This window comes from Salvelinus fontinalis, chromosome 30, assembly GCF_029448725.1.
Source record: "Salvelinus fontinalis isolate EN_2023a chromosome 30, ASM2944872v1, whole genome shotgun sequence".
In the NCBI taxonomy this organism is placed as follows: Eukaryota; Metazoa; Chordata; class Actinopteri; order Salmoniformes; family Salmonidae; genus Salvelinus; species Salvelinus fontinalis.
Window position 1 is genome coordinate 6,483,188 of NC_074694.1, and position 19,856 is coordinate 6,503,043.

General features: G+C 44.5%; 1 protein-coding gene across 1 annotated transcript in view; it reads right to left on the reverse strand.

Annotated features, from left to right (window-relative positions):
• LOC129828573 (uncharacterized) overlaps nucleotides 1-8,011 on the reverse strand; it is a 101,181-nt gene extending 93,170 nt beyond the window's left edge. The window contains exons 1-4 of the mRNA XM_055889619.1: nucleotides 7,758-8,011; nucleotides 7,421-7,628; nucleotides 7,126-7,292; nucleotides 6,853-6,983 (exon numbers count right to left, since the gene is read on the reverse strand). Of these exons, the coding sequence (XP_055745594.1) occupies nucleotides 6,853-6,983; nucleotides 7,126-7,292; nucleotides 7,421-7,628; nucleotides 7,758-7,916 (665 nt within the window). The 5' untranslated portion in view covers nucleotides 7,917-8,011. The remainder of the gene's footprint in view (nucleotides 1-6,852; nucleotides 6,984-7,125; nucleotides 7,293-7,420; nucleotides 7,629-7,757) is intronic.
• Nucleotides 8,012-19,856: the final 11,845 nt, after the last annotated feature.

The window sequence follows — 19,856 nt, forward strand, 5'->3', positions numbered from 1 at the left end:
CTGCTATAGTAACTCTACCTCCAGGGTAGGATTAGAATACCCCTGCTATAGTAACTTTACCTCCCGGGTAGGATTAGAATACCCCTGCTATAGTAGCTACCTCCAGGGTAGGATTAGAATACCCCTGCTATAGTAACTTTACCTCCAGGGTAGGATTAGAATACCCCAGCTATACCAACTCTACCTCCAGGGTAGGATTAGAAGACCCCTGCTATAGTAACTTTACCTCCAGGGTAGGATTAGAAAACCCCTGCTATAGTAAGTCTACCTTCAGGGTAGGATTAGAATACCCCTGCTATAGTAACTCTACCTCCAGGGTAGGATTAGAATACCCCCTGCTATAGTAACTTTATCTCCAGGGTAGGATTAGAATACCCCCTGTTATAGTAACTCTACCTCCAGGGTAGGATTAGAATACCCTTGCTATAGTAACTTTATCTCCAGGGTAGGATTAGAATACCCCTGCTATAGTAACTTTACCTCCAGGGTAGGATTAGAATACCCCTGCTATAGTAACTCTACCTCTGGTAGGATTAGAATACCCCTGCTATAGTAACTCTACCTCTGGTAGGATTAGAATACCCCTGCTATAGTAACTCTACCTCCAGGGCAGGATTAGAATACCCCTGCTATAGTAACTCTACCTCTGGTAGGATTAGAATACCCCTGCTATAGTAACTCTACCTCTGGTAGGATTAGAATACCCCTGCTATAGTAACTCTACCTCTGGTAGGATTAGAATACCCCTGCTATAGTAACTTTACCTCCAGGGTAGGATTAGAATACCCCTGCTATAGTAACTCTACCTCCAGGGTAGGATTAGAATACCCCTGCTATAGTAACTTTACCTCCAGGGTAGGATTAGTGCTATAGTAACTTTACCTTCAGGGTAGGATTAGAATACCCCTGCTATAGTAACTCTACCTCCAGGGTAGGATTAGAATACCCCTGCTATAGTAACTTTACCTCCAGGGTAGGATTAGAATACCCCTGCTTTAGTAACTTTACCTCTGGTAGGATTAGAATACCCCTGCTATAGTAACTTTACCTCCAGGGTAGGATTAGAATACCCCTGCTATAGTAACTCTACCTCCAGGGTAGGATTAGAATACCCCTGCTATAGTAACTCTACCTCCAGGGTAGGATTAGAATACCCCCTGCTATAGTAACTCTACCTCCAGGGTAGGATTAGAATGCCCCTGCTATAGTAATTCTACATCCAGGGTAGGATTAGAATACCCCTGCTATAGTAACTCTACCTTCAGGGTAGGATTAGAATACCCCTGCTATAGTAACTCTACCTCCAGGGTAGGATTAGAATACCCCTGCTATAGTAACTTTACCTCCAGGGTAGGATTAGAATACCCCTGCTATAGTAACTACCTCCAGGGTAGGATTAGAATACCCCCTGCTATAGTAACTTTACTTCCAGGGTAGGATTAGAATACCCCTGCTATAGTAACTTTACCTCCAGGGTAGGATTAGAATACCCCTGCTATAGTAACTTTACCTCTGGTAGGATTAGAAGACCCCTGCTATAGTAACTTTACCTCCAGGGTAGGATTAGAATACCCCTGCTATAGTAAGTCTACCTTCAGGGTAGGATTAGAATACCCCTATTATAGTAACTCTACCTCCAGGGTAGGATTAGAATACCCCCTGCTATAGTAACTTTATCTCCAGGGTAGGATTAGAATACCCCGTTATAGTAACTCTACCTCCAGGGTAGGATTAGAATACCCCTGCTATAGTAACTTTATCTCCAGGGTAGGATTAGAATACCCCTGCTATAGTAACTTTACCTCCAGGGTAGGATTAGAATACCCCTGCTATAGTAACTCTACCTCCAGGGTAGGATTAGAATACCCCCTGCTATAGTAACTCTACCTCCAGGGTAGGATTAGAATGCCCCTGCTATAGTAATTCTACATCCAGGGTAGGATTAGAATACCCCTGCTATAGTAACTCTACCTTCAGGGTAGGATTAGAATACCCCTGCTATAGTAACTCTACCTCCAGGGTAGGATTAGAATACCCCTGCTATAGTAACTCTACCTCCAGGGTAGGATTAGAATACCCCTGCTATAGTAACTCTACCTCCAGGGTAGGATTAGAATACCCCCTGCTATAGTAACTCTACCTCCAGGGTAGGATTAGAATGCCCCTGCTATAGTAATTCTACATCCAGGGTGGGATTAGAATACCCCTGCTATAGTAACTCTACCTTCAGGGTAGGATTAGAATACCCCTGCTATAGTAACTCTACCTCCAGGGTAGGATTAGAATACCCCTGCTATAGTAACTTTACCTCCCGGGTAGGATTAGAATACCCCTGCTATAGTAGCTACCTCCAGGGTAGGATTAGAATACCCCCTGCTATAGTAACTTTACTTCCAGGGTAGGATTAGAATACCCCTGCTATAGTAACTTTACCTCCAGGGTAGGATTAGAATACCCCTGCTATAGTAACTTTACCTCCAGGGTAGGATTAGAATACCCCAGCTATACCAACTCTACCTCCAGGGTAGGATTAGAAGACCCCTGCTATAGTAACTTTACCTCCAGGGTAGGATTAGAAAACCCCTGCTATAGTAAGTCTACCTTCAGGGTAGGATTAGAATACCCCTGCTATAGTAACTCTACCTCCAGGGTAGGATTAGAATACCCCCTGCTATAGTAACTTTATCTCCAGGGTAGGATTAGAATACCCCCTGTTATAGTAACTCTACCTCCAGGGTAGGATTAGAATACCCTTGCTATAGTAACTTTATCTCCAGGGTAGGATTAAAATACCCCTGCTATAGTAACTTTACCTCCAGGGTAGGATTAGAATACCCCTGCTATAGTAACTCTACCTCTGGTAGGATTAGAATACCCCTGCTATAGTAACTCTACCTCTGGTAGGATTAGAATACCCCTGCTATAGTAACTCTACCTCCAGGGCAGGATTAGAATACCCCTGCTATAGTAACTCTACCTCTGGTAGGATTAGAATACCCCTGCTATAGTAACTCTACCTCTGGTAGGATTAGAATACCCCTGCTATAGTAACTCTACCTCTGGTAGGATTAGAATACCCCTGCTATAGTAACTTTACCTCCAGGGTAGGATTAGAATACCCCTGCTATAGTAACTCTACCTCCAGGGTAGGATTAGAATACCCCTGCTATAGTAACTTTACCTCCAGGGTAGGATTAGTGCTATAGTAACTTTACCTTCAGGGTAGGATTAGAATACCCCTGCTATAGTAACTCTACCTTCAGGGTAGGATTAGAATACCCCTGCTATAGTAACTTTACCTCCAGGGTAGGATTAGAATACCCCTGCTTTAGTAACTTTACCTCTGGTAGGATTAGAATACCCCTGCTATAGTAACTTTACCTCCAGGGTAGGATTAGAATACCCCTGCTATAGTAACTCTACCTCCAGGGTAGGATTAGAATACCCCTGCTATAGTAACTCTACCTCCAGGGTAGGATTAGAATACCCCCTGCTATAGTAACTCTACCTCCAGGGTAGGATTAGAATGCCCCTGCTATAGTAATTCTACATCCAGGGTAGGATTAGAATACCCCTGCTATAGTAACTCTACCTTCAGGGTAGGATTAGAATACCCCTGCTATAGTAACTCTACCTCCAGGGTAGGATTAGAATACCCCTGCTATAGTAACTTTACCTCCAGGGTAGGATTAGAATACCCCTGCTATAGTAACTACCTCCAGGGTAGGATTAGAATACCCCCTGCTATAGTAACTTTACTTCCAGGGTAGGATTAGAATACCCCTGCTATAGTAACTTTACCTCCAGGGTAGGATTAGAATACCCCTGCTATAGTAACTTTACCTCTGGTAGGATTAGAAGACCCCTGCTATAGTAACTTTACCTCCAGGGTAGGATTAGAATACCCCTGCTATAGTAAGTCTACCTTCAGGGTAGGATTAGAATACCCCTATTATAGTAACTCTACCTCCAGGGTAGGATTAGAATACCCCCTGCTATAGTAACTTTATCTCCAGGGTAGGATTAGAATACCCCGTTATAGTAACTCTACCTCCAGGGTAGGATTAGAATACCCCTGCTATAGTAACTTTATCTCCAGGGTAGGATTAGAATACCCCTGCTATAGTAACTTTACCTCCAGGGTAGGATTAGAATACCCCTGCTATAGTAACTCTACCTCTGGTAGGATTAGAATACCCCTGCTATAGTAACTCTACCTCTGGTAGGATTAGAATACCCCTGCTATAGTAACTCTACCTCCAGGGCAGGATTAGAATACCCCTGCTATAGTAACTCTACCTCTGGTAGGATTAGAATACCCCTGCTATAGTAACTCTACCTCTGGTAGGATTAGAATACCCCTGCTATAGTAACTCTACCTCTGGTAGGATTAGAATACCCCTGCTATAGTAACTTTACCTCCAGGGTAGGATTAGAATACCCCTGCTATAGTAACTCTACCTCCAGGGTAGGATTAGAATACCCCTGCTATAGTAACTTTACCTTCAGGGTAGGATTAGAATACCCCTGCTATAGTAACTCTACCTCCAGGGTAGGATTAGAATACCCCTGCTATAGTAACTTTACCTCCAGGGTAGGATTAGAATACCCCTGCTATAGTAACTTTACCTCTGGTAGGATTAGAATACCCCTGCTATAGTAACTTTACCTCCAGGGTAGGATTAGAATACCCCTGCTATAGTAACTCTACCTCCAGGGTAGGATTAGAATACCCCTGCTATAGTAACTCTACCTCCAGGGTAGGATTAGAATGCCCCTGCTATAGTAATTCTACATCCAGGGTAGGATTAGAATACCCCTGCTATAGTAACTCTACCTTCAGGGTAGGATTAGAATACCCCTGCTATAGTAACTCTACCTCCAGGGTAGGATTAGAATACCCCTGCTATAGTAACTTTACCTCCAGGGTAGGATTAGAATACCCCTGCTATAGTAACTACCTCCAGGGTAGGATTAGAATACCCCCTGCTATAGTAACTTTACTTCCAGGGTAGGATTAGAATACCCCTGCTATAGTAACTTTACCTCCAGGGTAGGATTAGAATACCCCTGCTATAGTAACTTTACCTCCAGGGTAGGATTAGAATACCCCAGCTATACCAACTCTACCTCCAGGGTAGGATTAGAAGACCCCTGCTATAGTAACTCTACCTCCAGGGTAGGATTAGAATACCCCCTGCTATAGTAACTTTACCTCCAGGGTAGGATTAGAATACCCCTGCTATAGTAACTTTACCTCCAGGGTAGGATTAGAATACACCTGCTATAGTAACTTTACCTCCAGGGTAGGATTAGAACACCCCTGCTATAATAACTTTATCTCCAGGGTAGGATTAGAATACCCCCTGCTATAGTAACTTTATCTCCAGGGTAGGATTAGAATACCCCTGCTATAGTAACTTTATCTCCAGGGTAGGATTAGAATACCCCCTGCTATAGTAACTTTATCTCCAGGGTAGGATTAGAATACCCCTGTTATAGTAACTCTACCTCCAGGGTAGGATTAGAATACCCCTGCTATAGTAACTTTATCTCCAGGGTAGGATTAGAATACCCCTGCTATAGTAACTTTACCTCCAGGGTAGGATTAGAATACCCCTGCTATAGTAACTTTACCTCTGGTAGGATTAGAATACCCCTGCTATAGTAACTCTACCTCTGGTAGAATTAGAATACCCCTGCTATAGTAACTCTACCTCCAGGGTAGGATTAGAATACCCCTGCTATAGTAACTTTACCTCCAGGGTAGGATTAGAATACCCCTGCTATAGTAACTTTACCTCCAGGGTAGGATTAGAATACCCCTGCTATAGTAAGTCTACCTTCAGGGTAGGATTAGAATACCCCTGCTATAGTAACTCTACCTCCAGGGTAGGATTAGAATACCCCCTGCTATAGTAACTTTACCTCCAGGGTAGGATTAGAATACCCCTGCTATAGTAACTTTACCTCCAGGGTAGGATTAGAATACACCTGCTATAGTAACTTTACCTCCAGGGTAGGATTAGAGCACCCCTGCTATAATAACTTTATCTCCAGGGTAGGATTAGAATACCCCCTGCTATAGTAACTTTATCTCCAGGGTAGGATTAGAATACCCCTGCTATAGTAACTTTATCTCCAGGGTAGGATTAGAATACCCCCTGCTATAGTAACTTTATCTCCAGGGTAGGATTAGAATACCCCCTGTTATAGTAACTCTACCTCCAGGGTAGGATTAGAATACCCCTGCTATAGTAACTTTATCTCCAGGGTAGGATTAGAATACCCCTGCTATAGTAACTTTACCTCCAGGGTAGGATTAGAATACCCCTGCTATAGTAACTTTACCTCTGGTAGGATTAGAATACCCCTGCTATAGTAACTCTACCTCTGGTAGGATTAGAATACCCCTGCTATAGTAACTCTACCTCCAGGGTAGGATTAGAATACCCCTGCTATAGTAACTTTACCTCCAGGGTAGGATTAGAATACCCCTACTATAGTAACTTTACCTCCAGGGTAGGATTAGAATACCCCTGCTATAGTAACTCTACCTCCAGGGTAGGATTAGAATACCCCTGCTATAGTAACTTTACCTCCAGGGTAGGATTAGAATACCCCTGCTATAGTAACTTTACCTCCAGGGTAGGATTAGAATACCCCCTGCTATAGTAACTTTATCTCCAGGGTAGGATTAGAATACCCCTGCTATAGTAACTCTACCTTCAGGGTAGGATTAGAATACCCCTGCTATAGTAACTCTACCTTCAGGGTAGGATTAGAATACCCCTGCTATAGTAACTCTACCTTCAGGGTAGGATTAGAATACCCCTGCTATAGTAACTTTACCTTTGGTTGATGGATATAGGTCTGTAGAGGGCCGTCAGAGTGACAGGGCACTCATAGTACACCTGCTCTTTCACGTCACAGAAAGACACAGCCATGGGAAGCTGCTCTCGCATCACCAACACATAGTACATCTGGGAGTGGTTTTGAAAGAGACATTCTTTAATCCCATCAGGAATCATTGAATATTTTATGTATCATTATATCTAAAGTACAAAGATTTAGCAAAGGTTTCCATAAAAATGTTGCCAGTACAGTAGCAGTTTGTGTAATTACCTGAGAATTGCTGCCATCTGCTGATAAGACCTTGATACTGACGACAGTTTCTCCAACAGTCAATGGAGAAGGTTGGGAATCACTTTCTTCATTCACTGAAACGTTCATGTTTTTATCAGGAACTTTGGGCAGTATGGTCACAGAGTTACAGTAGAAAGGAACTGTGCCTAAATGAAAAGATTACCAGGTTTTTAAAAAAACAGCACATTATATAAGTCATAGAATAAGTCATGAGAATAAAATAGAATACATACTTTATTTTCATATATCTTTTTTTTAATGCATATCCACTTACTTGAGTAATCATAGATGTTTGCCGAAAATGTAGGTTGTAATTGAACATTTCCTTCAATTGTAAGGTCACTCAACTCTGCAGTTCTCGCAGACAGTTTGGTGACCTCAATGCAATATTTTTTGGAGGTGCCATCCTCGGCTACCACCTCTATTTCAACCAAATTCAATCCATCATTCAGTTTGATGGACTTTGAGCCATCACCACAACGCTGAAAATGTCAAATGTATTGATTTGCAAGAGCATGAAGAACAAATTATGTGCCTAGTACACAGTGTAGGATATCTTGTAGTATTTAAAATATATATTCGCATCCAAACGTTACTTTGTTGAAACTTACGATTTTATAACAGGCTCCGCAGTCACTTGTGAGCAGGTCCAATGTAACCTGGTCGACATCGCTTGCAACAGTAACTTGATAAATTGTTACATCTGCTTTGAACGCAGGCTGCAACGTCTGTCCCGAAATTGCAAGCTTCTCCAAATCACAATTGTCCATTTTAGCTTTTCTTTTTAAAGCTTTTTGAAACTGTTTTAATTCTAGGATTTCTGTAAACAGTCGCACGTACACTGACGGACTGACATTTCAGTGTCTGTATGTAACCATGGAAACAATCTCGTTTGGCTCTCAGTTCAAATACGGAACGCCGTTTGGGTCTTTGCGTGTCTAAAAAAATATACCTTGACGCGTTCCGTACTCAAATGTTATTAAAAGGCTGATAAGTCCTGTTAATGATGCCATTGCCAACTAAATTAAACACATTCTTCTAACTTTACTGTTAAAATAGCCAGCATAGCCTATGGAAGTACATTTGTGTCTTTTTGTCGAGAGCAAAACATTTTTTATTTTCTTTCAAAAATAATTGTTCTGAAAGCAAAAACGAGGCCTCAAAGTAAAAAATATTGCAATCAAATATTTTGGAATAGAATGCAAAACTTTATGTATTTTATTCCCCAAAAAATATTTATAGAACAAAAACGTATTTGAAAAAAATAACTTAATCCCGCTATCAACCACCCTTCATTTTGGGTAGACTGCCCCCTTTGCATGCAGTGTTCTTTTTCCTTTTTTCTTTTGAAACTTTTTTGTTGTTGATTGAAACACCAGTTCTTCATTTGCAGTTTTGACGCCACAGCTGTGGGCGTTCTTCCGTCCAACTTCTACATGGCTAAGTTAGTAGTTAGCTCCTACGATTCAGTGTCGGTTCATAACATTCTACTATATTAACGTTATATACCATAGAATGATAAATAATTTCATGGCAATTCATAGGCCATGTCCTATTTGTTTCATAGTCGATATATAGTCACCTGTATGTACATACATACAGTACTGTACAGAAGGGTTAGGCACATGTAAAATTCTGTAAAACACATACGTGTCACGCCCTGGCCTTAGTATTCTTTGTTTTCTTTATGTTTTTTAGTTAGGTCAGGGTGTGACATGGGGAATGTATGTGTTTTGTAGTGTCTATGGGGTGTTGTATGTGTATGGGGCAGAGTAGAGTATAGTTGTCTAGTTATGTCTATGGCTGCCTAGATTGGTTCTCAATCAGAGACAGCTGTCATTCATTGTCTCTGATTGGGAGCCATATTTAAGGCAGCCATAGGCAGTAGGCTTTTGTGGGGTAGTTGTCTATGTCTGTGTTCTATGTTGCATGTGTGCACTTAGTTCAGGTTTAGCTTCACAATCGTTTGTTTTGTTCATTTTGTAAGTGTTTGTTTTTCCTTCATTAAAAGAAGATGTATTTTTCACACGCTGCGCCTTGGTCCTCTCTCTCTCACGAAGACGATCGTGACAATACGTTTCTAAATGTAAAAACAATACTATGAAGGAACATTTTCTCATTTCACCTTCTCTTATATCCAGAGTATCAGGTGAAATATCTGCAGTGAGCCTTGTACAAGGTGGACCGTCTCCACGATTTATGCAGGAGTGGTGTTACCACACTGGTGACCGGGACCCTAAAGGACCTAACAAAGGGTAGTGTACATGACACAGAGTTGTCCCCATTCATCAAAACGGTGTGTTGATGAAATTGAAAGCATATTCTTCTCATTAATCTTTCAGTTAGTTGTGTTTGAAAAATAAATGTGCTTTCAGATCGAAGATGCCTTTGACCTGTCACCCTACACTGAAGGAATCCTCAACTGTCACCCTACGCTGAAGGAATCCTCAACTGTCACCCTACACTGAAGGAATCCTCAACTGTCACCCTACACTGAAGGAATCTTCAACTGTCACCCTACACTGAAGGAATCTTCAACTGTCACCCTACACTGAAGGAATCCTCAACTGTCACCCTACACTGAAGGAATCCTCAACTGTCACCCTACACTGAAGGAATCCTCAACTGTCACCCTACACTGAAGGAATCCTGTCACGATCGTGTGGAGGATTGACGGACCAATACGCAGCACTTGGAAAATAAGCCATCTCCTTTTTATTTACGAAGACGGCACACGAAACAAAAACACTTAAACACTAAACAAAACAAGAAAACGATCGTGAAGCTAAAACAACGATGTGCACACACTGGCTACAAACGTATCACATAGACAATTACCCACAACCAATGAGAGCCTATGGCTACCCTAAATAAGGCTCCCAATCAGAGACAACCGAAATCAGCTGTCTCTAATTGGGAACTCATTCAGGTAACCATAGACTCTCCTAGACAACTAAACATACATAGACAACGCTAGACACCTGAACTCCACACAAACCCATATACTACACAACAACCCCTTTACCATAAAAAACACCCAAAACCAACAAAACACAAACATTCCCCATGTCACACCCTGACCTAACTAAAATAATAAAGAAAACAAAGAATACTAAGGCCAGGGCGTGACATAACCCCCCCCTTAAGGTGCGAACTCCGGGCGCACCATTACACAGTCTAGGGGAGGGTCTGGGTGGGCTTCCATCCACGGTGGCGGCTCCGGCTCTGGTCGTGGTCCCCACGTCACCACAGTCCCTAACCACCTCCTTAGCTTCTTCAAAATGACCCCTCTCCACATTAATCCCATTGCATTAAGGGGCAGTTCCGGACTAAGGGGCAGCTCCGGACTAAGGGCCAGTACCAGGGTAAGGGGCAGTACCAGGGTCAGGGGCAGTACCAGGGTAAGGGGCAGTACCAGGGTAAGGGGCAGCACCAGGGTAAGGGGCAGCACCAGGGTAAGGGGCAGCTCCGGACTGAGGAATGGCAGCTCCGGACTGAGGAATGGCAGCTCCGGACTGAGGGACTGCAGCTCCGGACTGAGGGACTGCAGCTCCGGACTGAGGGACTGCAGCTCCGGACTGAGGGACTGCAGCTCCGGACTGAGGGACTGCAGCTCCGGACTGAGGGACGGCCCATGGCTGGCTGACAGATCTGGCTGCTCATGGCTGGCTAACGGATCTGGCTGCTCATGGCTGGCTGACTGATCTGGCTGCTCATGGCTGGCTGACTGATCTGGCTGCTCATGGCTGGCTGACTGATCTGACTGCTCATGGCTGGCTGACGGATCTGGCTGCTCATGGCTGGCTGACGGATCTGGCTGCTCATGGCTAGCTGACGGATCTGGCTGCTCATGGCTAGCTGACGGATCTGGCTGCTCATGGCTAGCTGACGGATCTGGCTGCTCATGGCTAGCTGACGGATCTGGCTGCTCATGGCTAGCTGACGGATCTGGCTGCTCATGGCTAGCTGACGGATCTGGCTGCTCATGGCTAGCTGACGGATCTGGCTGCTCATGGCTAGCTGACGGATCTGGCTGCTCATGGCTAGCTGACGGATCTGGCTGCTCATGGCTAGCTGACGGATCTGGCTGCTCATGGCAGACTGACGGCTCTCTACGCTCATGGCAGGCTGACGGCTCTCGACGCTCATGGCAGGCTGACGGCTCTCGACGCTCATGGCAGGCTGACGGCTCTCGACGCTCATGGCAGGCTGACGGCTCTCGACGCTCATGGCAGGCTGACGGCTCACGACGCTCATGGCGCTCTGACGGCTCTGGCTGCTCATGGCTCTCTGACGGCTCTGGCTGCTCATGGCTCACTGACGGCTCTGGCTGCTCATGGCTCTTTGACGGCTCTGGCTGCTCATGGCTCACTGACGGCTCTGGCTGCTCATGGCTCACTGACGGCTCTGGCTGCTCATGGCTCGCTGGCGGCTCTGGCAGATCCTGTCTGGTTAGCGGCTCTGGCAGATCCTGTCTGGTTGGCGGCTCTGGCAGATCCTGTCTGGTTGGCGGCTCTGGCAGATCCTGTCTGGTTGGCGGCTCTGGCAGATCCTGTCTGGTTGGCGGCTCTGGCAGATCCTGTCTGGCTGACGGCTCTAGCGGCTCCTGTCTGGCTGACGGCTCTAGCGGCTCCTGTCTGGCTGACGGCTCTGTAGGCTCATGGCAGACGGGCGGCTTTGCAGGCTCATGGCAGACGGGCGGCTTTGCAGGCTCCTGGCAGACGGATGGCTCAGATGGCGCTGGGGAGACGGATGGCTCAGATGGCGCTGAGGAGACAGATGGCTCAGATGGCGCTGGGGAGACGGATGGCTCAGATGGCGCTGGGGAGACGGATGGCTCAGATGGCGCTGGGGAGACGGATGGCTCTGGCCGGATATGGCGCACTGTAGACCTGGTGCGTGGTGCCGGAACTGGAGGCACCGTGCTCATGATAAGCACCTTCCTACTAGTGCGGGGAGCAGAGACAGGGCACACTGAACTCTCAAAGCGTACTCTATACCTGGTGCGTGGTACCGGCACTGGTGGCACCTGGCTGAGGGCACGCACCTCAGGACTAGTACGGGGAGAAGTGACAGTGTGTACAGGACTTGGGAGACGCACAGGTGGCTTAGTGCGTGGGGCCGGAACTGGAGGCACCGAACTGGATACACGCACTATAGGGAGAGTGCGTGGAGGAGGAACAGGGCTCTGGAAATGCACTGGTAGCCTAGTGCGTAATATAGGCACTGTAGGTACTAGGCTGGGGCGGGGAGGTGGCGCCGGAAATACCGGACCGTGCAGGCGTACTGGCTCTCTTGAGCATTGAGCCTGCCCAACCTTACCTGGTTGAATGCTCCCGGTCGCCCTGCCAGTGCGGCGAGGTGGAATAGCCCGCACTGGGCTATGCAGGCGAACCGGGGAAACCATGCGTAAGGCAGGTGCCATGTATGCCGGCCCGAGGAGACGCACTGGAGACCAGACGCGTTGAGCCGGCCTCATGACACCTGGCTCAATGCCCAATCTAGCCCTACCAGTGCGGGGAGGTGGAATAACCCGCACTGGGCTATGCACACGTACAGGAGACACCGTGCGCTCTACTGCGTAACACGGTGTCTGCCCGTACTCCCGCTCTCCACGGTTAGCCTGGGAAGTGGGCGCAGGTCTCCTACCTGCCCTTGGCCCACAACCCCTTAGCCCCCCCCCAAGAAATTTTTGGGAGTTACTCACGGGCTTTTCGGGCTTCCGTGCAAGACGTGTCCCCTCATAATTCCGGTTACGAGCTTGAATCTCCGGCTTCCATCCACGTCTCCTAGCTGCCTCCTCATACCAGCGCTCCTGGGCTGTGGCTGCCTCATTCTTCTCACGAGAGCAGCGATTTCCTCCAGTTTGCGCCCAGGGTCCTCTACCAGACAGGATCTCCTCCCAAGTCCAAAAGTCCTTGTTGCTCCGTCGAGCATTTTTCCCATACCGCTTGGTCTCTGTATTTTGGTGGGTAATTCTGTCACGATCGTGTGGAGGATTGACGGACCAATACGCAGCACTTGGAAAATAAGCCATCTCCTTTTTATTTACGAAGACGGCACACGAAACAAAAACACTTAAACACTAAACAAAACAAGAAAACGATCGTGAAGCTAAAACAACGATGTGCACACACTGGCTACAAACGTATCACATAGACAATTACCCACAACCAATGAGAGCCTATGGCTACCCTAAATAAGGCTCCCAATCAGAGACAACCGAAATCAGCTGTCTCTAATTGGGAACTCATTCAGGTAACCATAGACTCTCCTAGACAACTAAACATACATAGACAACGCTAGACACCTGAACTCCACACAAACCCATATACTACACAACAACCCCTTTACCATAAAAAACACCCAAAACCAACAAAACACAAACATTCCCCATGTCACACCCTGACCTAACTAAAATAATAAAGAAAACAAAGAATACTAAGGCCAGGGCGTGACAAATCCTCAACTGTCACCCTAAACTGAAGGAATCCTCAACTGTCACCCTACACTGAAGGAATCTTCAACTGTCACCCTACACTGAAGGAATCTTCAACTGTCACCCTACACTGAAGGAATCTTCAACTGTCACCCTACACTGAAGGAATCTTCAACTGTCACCCTACACTGAAGGAATCCTCAACTGTCACCCTACACTGAAGGAATCTTCAACTGTCACCCTACACTGAAGGAATCTTCAACTGTCACCCTACACTGAAGGAATCTTCAACTGTCACCCTACACTGAAGGAATCTTCAACTGTCACCCTACACTGAAGGAATCTTCAACTGTCACCCTACACTGAAGGAATCTTCAACTGTCACCCTACACTGAAGGAATCTTCAACTGTCACCCTACACTGAAGGAATCTTCAACTGTCACCCTACACTGAAGGAATCTTCAACTGTCACCCTAAACTGAAGGAATCTTCAACTGTCACCCTACACTGAAGGAATCCTCAACTGTCACCCTACACTGAAGGAATCTTCAACTGTCACCCTACACTGAAGGAATCTTCAACTGTCACCCTACACTGAAGGAATCTTCAACTGTCACCCTACACTGAAGGAATCTTCAACTGTCACCCTACACTGAAGGAATCTTCAACTGTCACCCTACACTGACGGAATCCTCAACTGTCACCCTACACTGACGGAATCCTCAACTGTCACCCTACACTGAAGGAATCCTCAACTGTCACCCTACACTGAAGGAATCTTCAACTGTCACCCTACACTGAAGGAATCCTCAACTGTCACCCTACACTGAAGGAATCCTCAACTGTCACCCTACACTGACGGAATCCTCAACTGTCACCCTACACTGAAGGAATCTTCAACTGTCACCCCACACTGAAGGAATCTTCAACTGTCACCCTACACTGAAGGAATCTTCAACTGTCACCCTACACTGAAGGAATCCTCAACTGTCACCCTACACTGAAGGAATCCTCAACTGTCACCCTACGCTGACGGAATCCTCAACTGTCACCCTACGCTGACGGAATCCTCAACTGTCACCCTACACTGAAGGAATCCTCAACTGTCACCCTACACTGAAGGAATCCTCAACTGTCACCCTACGCTGACGGAATCCTCAACTGTCACCCTACACTGAAGGAATCCTCAACTGTCACCCCACACTGAAGGAATCTTCAACTGTCACCCTACACTGAAGGAATCTTCAACTGTCACCCTACACTGAAGGAATCCTCAACTGTCACCCCACACTGAAGGAATCCTCAACTGTGGCTACACTGGCCCCATCAACTTGGATCACAAGGAGAGCACAATAAGGTATGTGAAATGTTTTCTTATTTTAACAAAGCACCCATTAGCCTTCATGGGTTGATACATTTGATCTGAGTTGAAACTGTGTTTAAATTTTTTATTTTATTATTCTTATATTGCAACAATTCACAATTTGTGTTAACTGATTTCATTCAATATGTTTCAAACAAATTTGTTTTTAGAGTACATTATCATGACCGTTCATACAAGAGCACCAAGGTATCTGCAGTAAGAAATGCAAGTCTCAATGACTGTCCATGTCTCTATCCTTTTCATTTTGTAAAGAGCTATTTTGCTACATTTAACCACAAAACTTACTCCGATGCTTCAGCAGCTGCGCGAAGGCCTTGAAGTCTACAACCTAATTGAGGTGTGGCAGAAGGAATGTCGCAATCTCTTTGTGATTGGGGATGATGCCATGGTAATTAACAAACTGGGCTGTTTAATATTCTGCCTGCTAAATCTGATTGTTATTTATGGGGTCCTGGTTTTGGTCAGGTGTTCTGTGTATCAGAAATATAGTGAGAGTAAATGTATGTCTTGATGCACACTACATAATCTCGAACCTGGTCCCAGAGATGAGTGAAAGTGGTTCTCCTAAAGAAAGAGATGGAAATCTTGGATTTCTTTCAAGATTACCTCCAAGAACTTGATGGTATGTATTTTTTGTATGTTTGTACCCTGCTTTTGTTACTGTAGTATGTCTGCTACTGTAGTCTTTAAACTCAAATGAGCTGCACCATAGGAATGATGGTGGGTGGGTGGGCTGATGGATGGATGGTGGGTGAATGGATGGGCGGATGAATGGATGGATGGATGGATGGAGGGAGGGAGGGAGGGATGGATGGATGGGTGGATGAATGAATGGACGGGTGGATGGATGGATGGATGGATGGATGGATGGATGGGTGGATGGATGGATGGATGGACGGATGGGTGGGTGGATGGATGTACTATTAGAAATAATAGTCAGAAGGACTGATATAGTATTTGGGCTTTTTGTGAAGTTGTTTCATTATGTTTTATACACTGGTCTTAGACTATACCTTTGAAGACCAAAACCTTAGGTGGCTCCATTACTAGTAAAGAGTGTTACACTGTATCAACAATATGTGTTTTTTTTGTATCATCCTAGTCCATGGGAATTATGTAAATGAAATGACATAGAATTCACTCAGTTTCTTGTCATTGCCATATTACAGTGTTACAAATGTACTGCAACTACTTTAGGGTGTCATCGGTTCTCTCCCCTTTAATATGTGACTCATTTTGTTTTTATTTCTTTATTTTGTTTAACAAGTGCCTGAAGCTGTTCTATATACAGTAGACCTATGGGGGCCAAAGACTCCATCTTAGTATAGTGTACACCAAGTGGTATAGAACACAAGTATATAAACGTTATCCAAATGCAGTGCAATAGACGTTAAGCCTGGACATAAATTGGTTGAGAGACTCTTAAAGCTAGCGTTATGCACAAGCAAAGGAGCTAGGTCTGTCTTTATGTTATTAATTTGTAGTACTGTGTCCTGATAACCACCAGAGTCACCACTTATTCAGTGGTCTCCGACGGAACCTCTGGAGCTCAGAAATGATGAAGATAACATTGTGAGACAGTGTCACTCTGTTAGACTAGAATTAAGTGCTGATGTACAATAATACTGTACACGTCCTTTTGATGACTCAAGGTTATGTTATTTGTATGCAGAAAGGGATGGAAGTTTTTATTTAAATGTAATTTGAAGGGATTTCTCAGTTGTTGCTGCAGTTGGCTCATTTTTATATTTTGACACGACAAAGATCTGTATTTGTGGATATACTGTATTGGTGTTTATATAATTGTACTAACCACCGGTCACTGAGCTCTGTGTCACTGTAGCATTGTGACGTCACTGCCTGTTTTTGATTTTCATGTTAAGACACGATGTCATGTACCACTAAACTGTAAAGGAGACAGCTTGATAAATGATTTGGGGAGAGAAAGTCACCTCAGGAGCCATATGGGGAGATAAAGTCACCTCAGGAGCCATATGGGGAGAGAAAGTCACCCCAGAAGCCATATGGGGAGATAAAGTCACCTTAGGAGTCATATGGGGAGAGACAGTCACCTCAGGAGCCATATGAAGAGAGAAAGTCACCTCAGGAGCCATATGGGGAGAGAAAGTCACCCCAGAAGCCATATGGGGAGAGAAAGTCACCTCAGGAGCCATATGGGGAGAGAAAGTCACCCCAGAAGCCATATGGGGAGAGAAAGTCACCTCAGGAGCCATATGGGGAGATAGTCACCTCAGGAGCCATATGACACCTATGGACTCTTCTGTAACTGGATAGTGTTTTATAGGTCACTGCATTACTAGAAGGTCCTATAGATTCACCTCTGAACTTGGAACCATTGGAACCTGTATGTCCAACGGTATTGCCGTGAACATGTTACAATTATTCAGGTGATTATTTTGACACTGTTGTACTACACATATGTTGATTGTGACATGGTATTTATCAGTTTCATATGTTCAAATGGTGGGTTTGTTTTTAGAGAGAAGTGTTAATTAACAAAGCTTCTGTGTGGAAAATAAATACCATCGGTTTACAATAAGTTTAATTGTAAAACATAAAATATACAAATTACATTTTATAAACGCTCTTTTCAATGACTAAAACAGTTTGTTTACATCATACCAGTCAAGAGGCGTCGTTTTCCTTTCCAACAAAAAAAATACACATTTTTGCCATTATCAAGAGTGTCACTGGGGCTAAAACAATATACTCCATAGTGTGGGAGGACTGCGCCTAAAAAGGCTGGAGACTCATGACTAATCGAAGAGCATGCATGTTAATGTCCTGAACAAAAGATGAGAAGTCAGCGGTAGGGTTCACTTGACGTTGCAGCACAGCAAGATTCTCAGTAGACATGGGACCATGGGATGTCAGGAACAATGACCCCATTGTCAGTGTTTCCAGATTGTCCTCCTGATAAAGCAGGTTCTCCACTTGCTGAATCTGGAATGCTCAAAATAAACAAATCTGTATTAGTGACGATACATTTAAAGGAAGATCTGTCAAGCCACTCACATATCACACAGAGACATATCTCTGCATAGTCTGGCTCAGTCACAGGTGTTTGGAGCGTTCCGATATGCCACAGCTGGTGAGGTGTCAGGTTTGCCTCTGTACTTAAAGGGTGATTATTCCAACTCTCTGTGAAATGTTGTAGATCTGCCCGAAGACGAGGTAGGAACACATATCCCCACACAGAAGAGGTGGATAGAATTCGACAGGTCAAGGTAGCTTTCTTCCTCCAAACTGTGCAGCAAGTTGTGGTACTAACATATCACAGCACTCCAAACCTCTCTCCATAAGCGTTCAACTCTAACAGAGAGAAAGAAAAGGTAGAACATCTGAACAAGAGGTAGCCTACGCTTGACACCAGACTGGTATTGTGGTTGTTCATTAGGTAATGGGAAATATGCAATATACATACAAAATAATATACTGAACTTCCTTGAAAATCTATCTATTAAGGACAAAGATGACAATGTTGTATCTTGAAGAAAAAAAAGCATTTGGGATTAATAGTGAAATGTTTAAAACCTGTTAACCTGCTTCATTATTTATGTTTTACCAGTTGATAAAGAATAATTCCCATTTCATACATCATTGAACATTTGTCTACAAATAAGTAAGAATAAAAAAAAGTTAAAATAACTTCTTAGATTTGATAGAGACATTATACATCTTAGTACCTTATCAATGATTTATGATTTGTATCAATGTGGATGAGAGACAGGGGAGCAGGAACAGAGTATCTTCGCCGAGCAATGCAACAAAAAGCTGGATCATTCTGGCTATGATACCTGCACCATCAACACGCTGCAAAGACTCCCTAACTCTTCTCCATTGTACACAGTGATGTCACGACTTCCGCCGAAGTCGGTTCCTCTCCTTGTTCGGGCGGCGTTCGGAGGTTGACGTCACCGGCCTTCTAGCCATCGCCGATCCACCTTTCATTTTCCATTTGTTTTATCTTGTCTTCCCTTACACCTGGTTTCAATTCCATCATTACTTGTTGTGTATTTAACCCTCTGTTCTCCCCATGTCTGTGTGTGAAATTGTTTATTGTTTTGTGTATGCGCACATTAGACTGGTTGCGCTGGGTTATGTCAACCCGTATTGTGTTTAGTGTTCTTAGTGTGTTTTGTTCGCCTAAATAAAAGGCTCCGTTTGCTACCCAAATTCTGCTCTCCTGCGCCTGACTCCCTTACAGCCAGTTACGCATACCTAACAGATGACCCATTGCTCTGAGACTTCCTTTGACCATTCTAAAGCAGGCATGGGGCATCCTTGTCTTAATGGCCCTGACTTTCTGGTCGAACTCTTCATCTGACATATCAGAATAGCCTTCCCTGACAGACATATTGTGTTCTTTCATACTTCTGTAAATGGTCGACCTTGAAATGCCATGCATGTCAGCTAAATTAGCCAGAGGAAAAACAGTATCCAGCATACTTTGAAGTGTCTCACGAGTAATTTATAGTTTTGGCCGTCCTACATTCCCACTATAAGAACTGATAACAACTTCAGTAAATAGTGAAGGGACAACATTGTGTGTGAGATAGGTGCTGACAACTTCAATAAACTGTTGCAGATCATCTACCACCTCCGCGGGAATATCAATATAATTTACCCCAGCTCGAACAAACTAAGTCTTGTGTGCACACAAACAGAAGATATTCAAAATCAATGGGTAATCTGGTGATGATAGATCTTAACCCATCCCTCAACCTGATCAATAGCTGCTGAGCCATTCTTCCCTGCAATGAAACAATATCCCAATTAGTTAATGTTATATGATTAAAAACAATGCATGTATCGGCTAATAACTGTTCTGCCTGCGGTTATGGAACCCCTACCTGTCCCAGACCT